Here is a 14077-nt window from a genome sequence, read left to right on the forward strand (position 1 = left end):
AACAACCCAGTGATTCCGGCCATGAAAGCCTTCGACAACACATCCAAGAGCACTGAAGAAACTAGCAGAAGAAATTTCAGAGCCACTGGCAATAGAATCATAGAATCAAAGAGTTGGAAGAGTCCTCACGGGCCATCCAGTCCAACCCCCTGCCAAGAAGCAGGAATATTGCAGGAATATTGCAGGAATATTGAAGAACTCCTGGAGAATGGGAGGTCCAAGCAGACTGGATGGGCAAAGGTTGTCACTATCTTAAAGAATGGACAGAGGGTGCTCACCAGTGGTTCGTCTTCATCCTGGAAAGAAGTGACTAGTGGGGTGCCACAGGGTTCTGTCCTGGTCCCAGTGCTGTTCCTCATCTTTCTTATTGACTTGGATGAAGGTTTAGAGGGCATGCTTATCAAGTTTGCAGATGACACCAAATTAGGAGGGATATATAATACTTCAGAATAAAGGATCAGAATTCAAATTGACCTTAACATGTTAGAGAGCTGGGTGAGAACTAACAATATTTATTTCAAGGAGAAGAAATGTAAGATAGCACACAAAGGCAGGAAATACGCAACACACAGATAAAGGATGGGCTACACCTGGCTCAACAACAGTTCACGTGAAAGGCGTCTTGGAGTGTTGGTAGAAAACAAGTTGGACATGTGATGCAGCAGCTTAAATGCCTATGGGATTTGGGCTGCATCCAAAGGAATATAGTGTCTAGATTAAGGGAAGTCATGGTGACCTTCTTTCAGCTTTGGTGAGAACTTACTTGAAATAACACTGTGTCCAGTTTAGGGCACCACAATGAAAGCTGGAACATGTCTAGATTCCATTTCTGATCAATTAGGAAATGGTTGTGACTGACTGACTGACTGGACATCTCTACAAAGCTTACAACTGTGGCATGGAGGCCTTAGTCATTTACCTTTCAAACAGCCAACAGGAATGTAAAACTACCTTAAGGATTTTTTAAAACTATTTTTATGCTTTTACTTGAGATGGGAATGTGTTATTTTTCCACCAGGGCCCAATCACCTTTGAGGACGTGGCTGTCCATTTCTCTTTGGAGGAGTGGGTTCTCCTGAATCCTGATCAGAAAATCTTGCACGTGCAGATCATGGAAGAGATTCATGGGATGGTGAACTCTCTTGGTAAGGCCCCCTCATTCCTGGGGATTTCTATTTCAAAATGCAGCATCCCAGTCAGCAGCTCTCTGGTGGGAGCAGGATCCTAACTTATCACAATCTCTTGAGAGTTCTCAAGACAGGGCTTATGTTAGAAATATATGACATTAGTGTAACATTGACTTGTTGCCCGAGTAACAGTGGTGTTGGCACCAATTTGGACTCCAGTGAGAAGACTTCCATAGTCAAGTCCAAGCGTACCACACTCCCTCGCAGCAACCCGCTCCATAGAAAACCCATCAAGAGTAATCACCTCACATCAGTCACACTACTCTCTTTCATCTTGAGGTGAGAGAGAGGCAGGGAGAGGAAGGAAGCAGAGGAAGCAGGCTGGAGAGGGTCAGAGAATGGATCATCTAAAAGAAGAAACTTCCCCTGGCTTCAGATATGCAGACGCAACTATACATCTTATTATCAGTGTGGTATTCAGCTTAGTTTTTTCTCCCAACCAGGCAGGCTAGCCTTTGCATATCTGACGGCTAAACTCTCTTTCTACGCTGCCTCTCCCAGCACACAAACAGCCCCAAGTCTCAGTCATTCACAAGATGGTGACTTGTAATATAATGCGTTCTATGTTCTATGCTTGTGAATGATGGGGACTTGGGGGCTTTTGTGCACTGCAAGAGGCATATAGCAGTAATCAAACTCTATGCCCCTTTCTTTCAAATGGTAAGAGTTTAATTCATGGTAGTTTGCCACTATATCTGGCTGAGTCCTGCAGACCATCCTTTTTTTTTCTTCCCTTCTTGGCTTCATTGTTCTCCTCTTTCTCTTTACAGTCACTACCTTGTTTATTCCCAGCTTTGTCTGGCAAACCAATTCCTTTGGAAATAATATTTCAAAAAACCACAAGAGTCCCATTCAGTAGTCTGTGCCTTGGGAACTTCCATTTTCAGCAAACTGTAAGAGTCCAATTTGGTAGTTGATGGTAAAATGGTAATCATCTCTGCAGCATTCTGGAATTAGATATTTTATTTCTGTATTTATTTTGCATATTTGTACCCTGTCTTTCTTACTCAGGGCGGCTTCACAACAGGCAACCATTAGATGCCATCATATAAATTATAAATAAACAATTACAGATAAAGCAAGTGCTTAAAACATCAAATATTAAAACAGCCATTTAAAATTACTTCAAGTTTGGAATGATAATCCACGTCAATCCATTCTCGGTCACATAAAATCACTCTAATTCTTCTTGCTGCATCTACCATTCTAACGCTTGGTCTCACAACCATGTTTTGAGTTTTTTCTTAAAGGACAGGAGGGAAGGGGCTGACCTGCTGTCATTAGAGAGGGAGTTCCACAGATGAAGGGCCACTACTGAAAAGGCCCTGTCTCTCGTCCCCACCAATCACACTTGCAAGTATGGTGGGACTGAGAGCAGGGCCTCCCCTGAGAAGTATGGTGGGACTGAGAGCAGGGCCTCCTCTCACCTTTGCGATGGTTCATAAAGGGAGATACATTTGGACAGATAAGCTGGGATGAAGCCGTTCAGGGCTTTATAGGACACTGTTTGACTGCCTGTGAACTGCCCCGAGTCCCCTTTGGGGTTGAGAAGGGCGGTATACAAATATTGCAAATAAATAAATTACAATTTGTGTTCGGTAGCAGACTGGCAACCAGTAGAGCTGACATATCAAGAGAGTTGTATGCTCCCTATACCCCACTCCAGTGAGCAAGTGACTAGTTGAAGATATGGGACCTTCTATGTTGGAGCAGAAAAATCCAACATAACTGAACATGGGGAGAAAGAACTGGAGGTTGGGGAGGGAAATAAAAAGGAGGGAACAGTTGTAAAGTCTTAAGCTAGAGAAAAAGGCAAACATTTGAATGTGAAGGGAAAAGGAATCCATTCCCCCAGAGGGATGGAGACAGAATAAAAAATGGGCAGAGCTGAGCAACAGGTATCTTCTGGAGCATATGTTACTCATCTCTCTCTTAGACGCTCCAGGCAGTCAAACAGTGTCAATCCTTACTGAAAAAGGGAGTGGGAGAGGGCAGTGTTTATATCTTAGACTCCTTATCACTCACTCATGCTGATAAATGATTGTTTCTGCCCTTCTTCTTCACAGCGGATAACTGGAAGAAGAGCAATGTGTGCACGAAACATAGGAAGCATTTTGGACATAATGGGGCCTTTCCTAGACACCAGGAAACCCACAGAGAAGATGGAGATTCTGCTAGAGAAAGCCCCTACAAATGCAGTGTATGTGGGCAGTGTTTTACCCCAAATATGGCACTTCTGCTTCACAAGACACACCATGCTGGGAAAAGCCATCTTAAATGGAAAGTATCAGCAGAATGTGACACTTATTACAAATGGCCACATCTGAGCCAAGAAGAAATCTTTGAAAGAACTGGGGATTTCATAAGCCAGGAGTGTGAGAAATCTTTTATTCAGAGTTCACACTTGGTGACACCTGAGAGATTTCACACAGGACAGGAACCATACAGATTCCAGGAGTGTGGGAAATATTTTACTCAGAATACACACCATATAGACCACTGGAAATCCCACACAGAAGGGAAGCCATACCAATGCCAGGAGTGTGGGAAATGTTTTGCTTCCCGTTCACACTTGGTGAGCCACAAAAGAGTTCACACAGGAGAGAAGCCATACCAATGCCAGGAGTGTGGGAAATATTTTGCTTCTAGTTCAGCCTTGGTGTGCCACAAAAGACTCCACACAGGAGAAAAGCCATACCAATGCCAGGAGTGTGGGAAATGTTTTGCTTACAGTTCACACTTGGTGAGTCACAAAAGACTCCACACAGGAGAGAAGCCATATCAATGCCAGGAGTGTGGGAAATGTTTTGCTGACAGTTCAGCCTTGGTGAGGCACAGAAGGCTTCACACAGGGGAGAAACCATACCAGTGCCAGGAGTGTGGAAAATGTTTTGCTTGCAGTTCACAATTGGTGAGCCACAAAAGGCTTCACACAGGAGAGAAGCCATATCAATGCCAGGAGTGTGAGAAATGTTTTGCGTACACTTCACAGTTGGTGTGGCACAAAAGACTCCACACAGGAGGAAGGCCGTACCAATGCCAGGAGTGTGGGAAATGTTTTGCTTACAGTTCACACTTAGTGAGTCACAAAAGACTCCACACAGGAGAGAAACCATACCAATGCCAAGAGTGTGGGAAATGCTTTGCTCACATTTCAGCCTTGGTGAGGCACAAAAGACTTCACACAGGAGAGAAGCCATACCAATGCCAGGAGTGTGGGAAATGTTTTGCTTGCAGTTCACAACTGGTGAGCCACAAAAGACTCCACACAGGAGAAAAACCATACCAATGCCAGGAGTGTGGGAAGTGTTTTGCTGACAGTTCAACCTTGGCGAGGCACAAAAGACTCCACACAGGAGAGAAGCCATACCAGTGCCAGGAGTGTGAGAAATGCTTTTCTTACAGTTCACAATTGGTGAGCCACAGAAGGCTCCACACAGGAGAAAAACCATTCCAATGCCAGGAGTGTGGCAAATGTTTTGCTGACAGTTCATGCTTGGCGAGGCACAAAAGACTTCACACTGGAGAGAAACCATACAAATGCGATGAATGTGGAAAATGTTTTACTCAGACTTCATCGCTTAACAAGCACCAGAGAACACACACAGGCTAAAAAACAGCCATTGCATATAAACATCTGGTTTCAAACAGGACCATTTGAGAAGTTATGCTTAAGGTTTGCTAGAGTCCCATTTGTTGTAGTTTGTATCCCTAAGCTGGGAGTTCCTGTACTTTGGAGCAGCAGAAATCAAGCTCTCTGTGACAATCCTCCAGAGGGTTAAATATGAGTGTCATGTCACTTATTTTAAAAAATAAACTATATGTAATTCCATCACTTGCTCCTCTTTGCTCAGTTTCCAGTTCCTTTACTACCTTGGTTGCAAATTTCCAGTTTACGAATGTTGTTTTTCAGCTGGAATTAAACATAGTGCTTCTGTTGAGGCCAAAACAAAGAAACAGATGCTTGTGCTATTGTTTCCTTTGACGTACAAATTGTATATCTGCTAGAATTTATTGGCTGTTTCCTTGCTCCTGGCACACATTCTTTTGATACACATTAAATTTAAAAGAAAACACAATCTTTTTTGTTATTTTAGATTTTTTTTGTCATGTCAGGAGCAAGTCGCTTCTGGTGTGAGAGAAGTAGCCGTCTGCAAGGACATTGCCCAGGGGATGCCTGGATGATTTGATGTTTTTATCATCCTTGTGGGAGGCATCTCTCATGTCCCCGCATGAGGAGCTGGAGCTGATAGAGGGAGCTCATCCGCCTCTCCCCGGATTTGAACCTGCGACCTGTCAGTCTTCAGTCCTGCCGGCACAGGGGTTTAACCCACTGCGCCACTGGGGGCTCCATTTTAGAATTAACAATGTTATATATCATTGTTATAGACTGTGAGAATTTTGTCTGTTTTGCAAATTTAAGTCCCCGGATCTTATATATTAAGGGAATAAGTTTGTAGAGTAAAAGTAACAACAGCATTCGTATAAAAATACAAGCTCCCCAACTTGCCCTTCTGGTTCCTTGAGAAATTCTAATTACCAGTAAAGAGACTATTGTATTTACGCAAATCTAAGGTGCAACTTTTTTGTTTAAATGACTGTGCCAGAATTGGGGTGTGCATTACATTTGCACACTTACTGCTGCTGGTGAGGCCTCCACCCGCTGCCTCGTCATAGAACCCACAGGTTCTGCACCATTCTCTCCAAGCCCATTCCACCCTTTTAAACCTTCTTTATTTCCTTTTCCCCCTTTCCCTCCCTTTCCTTTCTTTCCTTCAAAGTGAGAGGAAAAGTTATAAATAAATTATTACTATTATAAATAAATTATTACTAGGTTGTTTTAGGTTTTTCCAGGCTATATGGCCATGTTCTAGAGGCATTTTCTCCTGATGTTTCGCCTGCATCTATGGCACTAGCAACAAAGACCTGCATAGTTAAAGCAATGGTATTTCCCGTAGTCAGCTATGGATGTGAGAGCTGGACCATAAGGAAGGCTGAGCGAAGGAAGAGAGATGCTTTTGAATTGTGGCGTTGGAGGACAATCCAGAGAGTGTCTTGGACCGCGAGAAGATCCATCCAGTCCATACTTCAGGAAATAAAGCCCGACTGCTCATTGGAGGGAAGGAGATTAGAGGCAAAGCTGAAGTACTTTGGCCACATCATGAGAAGACAGGAAAGCTTAGAGAAGACAATGATGCTAGGGAAAATGGAAGGAAAAAGAGGGACCAACCAAGGGCAAGATGGATGGATGGCATCCTTGACGTGTCTGGCTTAACTCTGAACGAGCTAGGGGTGGACACGGCTGACAGGAAGCTCTGGCCTGGGCTGGTCCAGGAGGTCACAAAGAGTCGGAAGTGACTGAATGAATAAACAACAAACAACAAGGCTCAAGTTTGTCATGGATACCATGAACTCCCGAGCTGCACCTGACAGGCTGGCCTCCTGTGTTCCGCAGTGGAACTCACTGCTCACTGTGGTGGAAACTTAAACAGATGTCTGGATGTCCATCTCTTAGGAATTGGGTGATAATATGATAGCTGGGTCCGGAAGTTCCAAGCCTTATGCACATTCTGCAATGGCGGTTGTGAATAATGGTAAGGGGAGAGCGGCACACCGAGGGTGGGAATATACATCGTAGTTGCATTTGGTGGAAGGGTAGAAAGGAGGGGAGGGTTAGGATAAGGTTTAGGGTTAAGTTGGATTAGGGGTTAGGCTTAGACTTAGGGTAAGGTTTAGGGTTTGGGTTAGGATTAAGGGTTAGGGTAAAGTTTAGGGTTTGGGTTAAGGTAAAGGTTAGGATTATGGTTAAGGGTTAGGCTTAGGGTAAGGGTTACGATTAGGGTTAAGGGTTAGGCTTAGGGTAAGGTTTAGGGTTTGGGTTGGGTTTAGGGTATGGTTTAGGGTTTGCGTTAAGGGTTAGGGTAAGGGTTTGGGTTAGGATTAGGGTTAAAGGTTAGGCTTAGGGTAAGGGTCAGGGTAAGGTTTAGGGTTTGGGTTGGGTTTAGGGTTTGCGTTAAGGGTTAGGGTAAGGGTTTGGGTTAGGATTAGAGTTAAGGGTTAGGCTTAGGGTAAGGTTCAGGGTAAGGTTTAGGGTTTGGGTTGGGTTTAGGGTATGGTTTAGGGTTTGCGTTAAGGGTTAGGGTAAGGGTTTGGGTTAGGATTAGGGTTAAGGGTTAGGCTCAGGGTAAGGTTTAGGATTTGGGTTAGGTTTAGGGTAAGGGTTAGGACTAGGGTTAAGGGGTAGGGTAAGCTTTAGGGTAAGGGTTAGGGTTAAGGGTGAGAGTAAGGTTTAACTTTTGAGTTAGGCTCAGGGTAAGGTTTAAGGTTTGGGTTACGTTTAGGCTCAGGGTAAGGGTCAGGACTAGGGTTAAGGGTTAGGGTAAGAGTTAGGGTTAAGGGATAGGATTAGGGTTAGGATTAAGGGTTAGGCTTAGGCTCAGGGTAAGGTTTAGGGTTTGGGTTAGGATTAGGGTTAAGCTTAGGGTAAGGTTTAGGGTTAGGGTTAAGGTTTAGGGTTAGGACTAGGGTTAAGGGTTAGGATAAGAGTTTAAGTTAGGGTTAAGGGTTAGGCTTAGGGTTTTGACATTAAAGAACTCTTAGTGGGCTGTTGTAGGTTTTTTCGGGCTGTATGGCCATGTTCTAGAGGCATTCTCTCCTGACGTATCGCCTGCATCTATGGCAAGCACCTCAGAGGTAGTGAGGCCTGTTGGAGCTAGGCAAAAGGGTTTTATATATTTGTGGAATGACCAGGGTGAGACAAAGGACTCTTGTCTGCTGGAGCTAGGTGTGAATGTTCCAACTGACCACCTTGATTAGCATACAATGGCCTGACTGCGCCTGGGGCAAACTTTTGTTGAGAGGTAATTAGATGTCCCTCCCTGCTTCCTCTCTGTTGTTGTGCTGTTGCAATTTTAGAGTTTTTTTAATACTGGTAGTCAGATTTTGTTCATTTGGCTACCAGTTTGGCTACCAGTATTAAAAAACTCTAAAATTGCACCAGCACAACAGAGAGGATACTTCCGGTCGAACCAACCAAAGAGAAAAGGACCCAAAAGCCAAGGAGGGGCCTGGAAGGAAGGAAAGAGGAGAGCCCAAACCCTGGGGAGGAGAAGAAGGAGAGAGGAAGGATCTGGAACTGGGAGGGAAGCAGAGAAGCAGCAGAAATGGGCAAGGAAGGGTTAAGGGCAGGGAGTGTGGTTCCCAGAGAGGCAGGAAGGAAGTGGGCCTCCTTGTACACACCTTCCCTCTCCCTCTAGGAACCAAACTCCTTCCCCTTCACTCTTCCTTGCCTGTCTGGGAGAGGAGAGCTTGCCCTTTTGGCCTCTTCCTCCTCCGCCACTTCCTTGCAGCCTTTTCCTTCTCTTCCTCCTCCTTCTCCTCCTGGTGAGTCTTCTTCCCATTCCTTCTCCAAAGGGCCAAAGAGAGACTGAAGCCCAAAACACCTGGAGGGAGGGCTGGAGTGGGCCCAGGCCTGGACTTACATGGGATTTGGGGGGGAGGGGGGTCATCAGATTCTCCAACTGGGGGATCCTTGGGGGGAGAGAGAGGCAGGCAGGCAGGCAAGCAGAGGGAGGCCCATAGCTTTCCCCTACCAACCCACTCACTTGCCTGCCTGTGTCTTCTTTTCCCCCCTTGAGTTTTTATTATGCACTAGCCGTCCCCTGGGGCCCCCAGTGGCGCAGTGGGTTAAAGCGCTGAGCTGCTGAGCTTGTTGACCAAAAGGTTGCAGGTTCGATTCCGGGGAGCGGCGTGAGCTTTCGCTGTCAGCCCTAGCTTCTGCCAACCTAGCAGTTCGAAAACATGCAAATGTGAGTAGATCAATAGGTACCGCTCCGGCGGGAAGGTAACGGCGCTCCATGCGGTCATGCTGGCCACATGACCTTGGAGGTGTCTACGGACAACGCTGGCTCTTCGGCTTAGAAATGGAGATGAGCACCACACCCCAGAGTCAGACATGACTGGACTTAATGTCAGGGGACTACCTTTACCTAACCTTTAGCCGTCCCCTGCCACACGTTGCTGTGTCCCAGTCTGTTGATCTGGAAAATAAAGTAATGAGAAAATGTTGGCTTCTAATCTATATAATTTCTTTCTGCTTGTGGGTAAACAGTATTTCTTGCTGTTTCTTTCTCAGTGTTGATGTGGGGATTGTCTGGTTTGCCTACTCTGGAACATGCAACATATCATTGTCCTTTATTAAGGGTACCTTTCAAATCTATGATTCTATATCTGTCATATAGATATATGTGTATGTGTGTGAATCCTATCTATCTATCTATATGGATAGATAGATAGATGGATGGATGGCTTCTTTAGGAGTCCCTTTCAAATCTATGATACGATATCTGTCATATACATATATGTGTATGTGTGTGAATTCTATCTATATCTATGGCTGGATGGCTCTTTGTCAGGAGGGCTTTGATTATGTTTTCTTGCCCTGGTGAAGAGAGTAGGACTGGATGGCCTTAAGGCAGCACTTCTTAACCTGGGGGTCGGAACCCCTCGGGGGGTCATGAGAGAATCACTTATGATGTCACTCAAAATGAACAGAAAGGAAGGGTCACCAAAGACCACCAGAAACACACAGTATTTTCTGTTGGTTATAGGTGTTCTGTATGGGAAGTTTGGCCCAATTTTATCATTGATGGGATTCAGAATGCTCTTTGATTGTAGGTGAACTAAATTAAACTCCCAAATGTCAAGGTCTATTCCCCAAAACTCCATCTGTGTTCATAGAATCAAAGAGTTGGAAGAGACCTCCTGGGCCATCCAGTCCAACCCCATTCTGCCAAGAAGCAGGAATATTGCACTCAAATCACCCCTGACAGATGGCCATCCAGCCTCTGCTTAAAAGCTTCCAAAGAAGGAGCCTCCACCACACTCCGGGGCAGAGAGTTCCACTGCTGAACGGCTCTCACAGTCGGGAAGTTCTTCCTCATGTTCAGATGGAATCTCTTCTCTTGTAGTTTGAAGCCATTGTTCCATTGCATCCTAGTCTCCAAGGAAGCAGAAAACAAGCTTGCTCCCTCCTCCCTGTGGCTTCCTCGCACATATTTATACATGGCTATCATATCTCCTCTCAGCCTTCTCTTCTTCAGGCTAAACATGCCCAGCTCCTGAAGCCGTTCCTCATAGGACTTGTTCTCCAGACCCTTATTTGAGCATATGGAGTATTCGTGCCAATGTTGGTCTAGATCCATCATTGTTTGAGTCCACAGTGCTCTCTGGATGTAGGTGAACTACAACTCCCAAACTCAAGCACAATGCCCACCAAACCCTTCTAGTGTTTTTTGTTGGTCATGGGAGTCCTGTGTGCCAATTTTAGTTTAATTGCATCGTTGAGTTGAGAATGCTCTTTGATTGTAGGTTAGCTATAAATCCCAGCAACTACAACTCCCAAATAACAAAATCAATTTTTTGAGTGATGGTCACTCCTTGGGTTAGTAGGCGTCTTGAGGCCAAATTTCGTGGCAATTTGTCCAGCGAATTTTGAGTTATGATGTCACTCAAAATGAACAGAGTATTTATAGATAGATAGATAGATAGATAGATAGATAGATAGATTTCAAAGGAAAAGATGTTTTCCACAGAAAGAAAAAAGGAGAACACAGAAGGGGAGGAAGGTTGCAGAACTTCTTCTGACAAAATTGCTATTGTCTGAAATAAACACAACATTTTTGAGCTTACATTCAATTTGATTGTTGACATTCTCACCAATAGAGATCCGTCTGAATTTTTCCACCTTTGTAGGTCTTTTTGTGTCACTTTCTATACTTTTTCATAGTTGCTTTTAAATCATTCAGTTTCTGTTTGTCATCTGGATTTACAAATATTTTACTTTAGTTGTTATATTGATTTTGTCTCTTGGTTCTTCTTTACAAGAAAAGCTATGGATCATGAGGCATCAGCTGAAGGAATCCTGGGGGGATTCAGTGTGCGTTGGGACTGAATGAGAGCTCAATGGGGGACCAGGTGAGGCCAGGTGGGTCTGGAGAAACAGAGGCCCAAGTGGAAGGAGGGCCCAGAATTACCTGGCTCCGAAGTAAATGAAGGGCCTTTTTACACTCTTTAAGAAAAAGCCTCCCAAAGACTGTTGTCTAATTCTGCCTTTCTTTCACAGAGGAAATGTGATTTTTCACTGAGAATTTTGGAGTAGAGCTGGTTCAGTTGAGAAGGGAGAAAAAGCATCTTGGATATGTTTGGTTCTTAAACAAAGAGTGGTTCTAACATGGAGAGACCCAACTCACCTGGACTTGAAGCAGAACTTGGGAGCAGTGGGGAATCCTGGGAAGGAACTACACAGACATTACTGAATGTGCATATACAGCACCAGCGCTTCAAGCAGTCCTCCTACCGAGAGGGCAAGGGACCCAGAGAGGTTTGCAGCCGCCTCCACTCTCTCTGCCGCCAGTGGCTGAAGCCAGAGCAACACACCAAGGCGGAGATGCTGGACCTGGTGATCCTGGAGCAGTTCCTGAGCATCCTGCCCCCAGAGATGGGGAGCTGGGTCCGAGAGTGTGGGGCAGAGACCTCTTCCCAGGCGGTGGCCCTGGCGGAAGGCTTCCTCCTGAGTCGGGAAAAGGATGAGAAGCAGGAAGGACAGGTGAGAGCATTGCCTCTTGGCTTCACTAACCTTGCAACTAATGGAAAGATTAAGTGTCCAAATGTATCTTCTGCTGTGAACCATTGCGCAGGTTAAGATTGTTGGGGGAGGCCCTTCTCTCAGTCCCACCCCCTTTGCAAGCCGGATTGGTGGGGAGTGGGCCTTCTCAACCCACTCCTTATGGAATTCTTTGTGCTCTTCTAGGCCCAAAATAACTGCATTGAAGTCCAGCCTGATGTCTCTGAATCGGAGAAATCTCCATCAGACACCATCCAGAATCTCCAGCAGAAGGAGCCCAAGCAGGAAGGAGAAGAAGCTACAGCCTTGGAAGGTAAGAAGGAACCCTTCTGGGAGTTTTGGTATTTTATACCATTGTAAATTCCCCTTCGGGGGATTGTAGCACATCTGCAATCAGTTTGAGCTAGTGAAGACATAACATGCAGGGATGGGTATATAGGTATGATTTGGTTGCAAAAGGTGTAATTACAGTGTGATTTGGAGTTTTCTTTATTGTTATACTTCTACATTTGCATACTGTTGGGTGGGACTGAGAAATCAGCCCTTCAGTATCATCCCAGGTGGGACCCAAAGCTAAGATGAGACCTGAAATTGAGCTGGAAGACAAACAGACAACAAAGAATAACTTTAGTCAATTGCAATACCAAGCCCAGGACTAGTTTTAATCCAATCCAATTTAATCCAAGCACTGGTTGCAATAAAAAGCCCTAATCTCCAAACAGTTACTATTCCTGGAGCGGAGAATGCTCCTGTGTTCAGAGGGTCATTTCCTCATAGATTTCTTTATATGACAGTAATTCTCTCATCTGAGACATGTTTATGTGATCGACTTTCCACCTCTTGCTCTATCTCTCTCCCAGAAGCTGGAGTGATGTTGTTGCTGAATCCTCAGTCGTTTCTCCCCCTTTGTGATGGAGTGGAACTGAATCAGGTAAGCAGAAGGATTCCTGGGAGAAGAGGAATGGAGCTGCCTGGGTGTTGTTTCTTTCAGGCTCAATCATCAAACATCTCTTGAATGAGAAAAGATTGAATGGGAGTTTCTTAAATATGAGACACAGAAGGCACAATTGCAAACAGTGTCAAAAAAGAGCAAAGAAATAAGAGAAATCTAAAGATGCCAGAATGGATCTTTCAGCTGAGCTAAGATTTAAAAGGGACAAGAAATTGAAAAGCGGGGAAATCTCCAAAGAATTCAAATTACTAACCATCATAAGTAGGGAAAAGGTCTGACAAGGTAAAACAGAAAACTTACAGCAATCCAGTGATTTTGGCCATAAAAGCCTTTGACAACACATCTTTGAGAATTCTTGGAGAATGGGAGAAGTCGGAGCAGACTGGAGGAGATGAAGGTTGTCTCTATAGAATCAAAGAGTTGGAAGAGACCTCTTGGGCCATCTAGTCCAACCCCATTCTGCCAAGAAGCAGGAATATTGCATTCAAATCACCCCTGACAAATGGCCATCCAGCCTCTGCTTAAAAGCTTCCAAAGAAGGAGCCTCCACCACACTCCAGGGCAGAGAGTTCCACTGCTGAACGGCTCTCACAGTCAGGAAGTTCTTCCTCATGTTCAGATGGAATCTCCTCTCTTGTAGTTTGAAGCCATTGTCCCATTGCGTCCTAGTCTCCAAGGAAGCAGAAAACAAGCTTGCTCCCTCCTCCCTGTGGCTTCCTCTCACATATTTATACATGGCTATCATATCTCCTCTCAGCCTTCTCTTCTTCTCTATCTTTAAGAATGCACAAAAAGAAGACCCCCAGTAATTACCATCTAGTCAGCTTGACCTCCTATAGTTTTACAAACAACTTGTAAAACATGGGCTAGATAATACTACTGTTAGGTGGATTTGTGATTAGTTGAGCGACTGAACCCAAAGGGTGCTCACCAATGGTTCCTCTTCATTCTGGAAAGAAGTGACTGGTGGAGTGCCACAGGTTTTTGTCCTGGGCCCAGTCCTGTTCAACATGCATATCGTATTTTCAGATGACACCAAATTAGCAGATAGGATCAGAATTCAAAATGGCTTTGCATATTTGAGAGCTGCGTCAAAACTAACCAAATTAATTTCAACAAGAATAAATGTAGGGTAGTACACTTAGGCAGGAGAAAAATGCAGTGCAGAGATACAGGATGGGAGACATCTATCCCAACCACAGTTCACTTGAAAGGGATCTTGGAGTGTTGGTAGACCACAAGTTGAACATGAGCCAACAATATGATGCAGCAGTTTAAAGGATTATAGGATTTTGGGCACCATTAAAGGAATAT

At 44.7% G+C, this 14077-nt stretch overlaps 2 protein-coding genes and 1 pseudogene across 2 annotated transcripts in view; 2 read left to right on the forward strand and 1 right to left on the reverse strand.

Annotated features, from left to right (window-relative positions):
- The window catches only part of LOC137094779 (zinc finger protein 208-like), a 208478-nt gene extending 203459 nt beyond the window's left edge, over positions 1–5019 (forward strand). The window contains exons 12-13 of the mRNA XM_067465594.1: positions 1019–1145; positions 3254–5019. Of these exons, the coding sequence (XP_067321695.1) occupies positions 1019–1145; positions 3254–4800 (1674 nt within the window). The 3' untranslated portion in view covers positions 4801–5019. The remainder of the gene's footprint in view (positions 1–1018; positions 1146–3253) is intronic.
- Positions 1–14077, reverse strand: part of LOC132765774 (zinc finger protein 850-like) — a 1095673-nt gene that overhangs the window by 743270 nt on the left and 338326 nt on the right. The window lies entirely within an intron of this gene.
- The window catches only part of LOC132766145 (zinc finger protein 708-like), a 33010-nt pseudogene continuing 27359 nt past the window's right edge, over positions 8427–14077 (forward strand).

This window comes from Anolis sagrei, chromosome 2, assembly GCF_037176765.1.
Source record: "Anolis sagrei isolate rAnoSag1 chromosome 2, rAnoSag1.mat, whole genome shotgun sequence".
NCBI lineage: Eukaryota > Metazoa > Chordata > Lepidosauria > Squamata > Dactyloidae > Anolis > Anolis sagrei.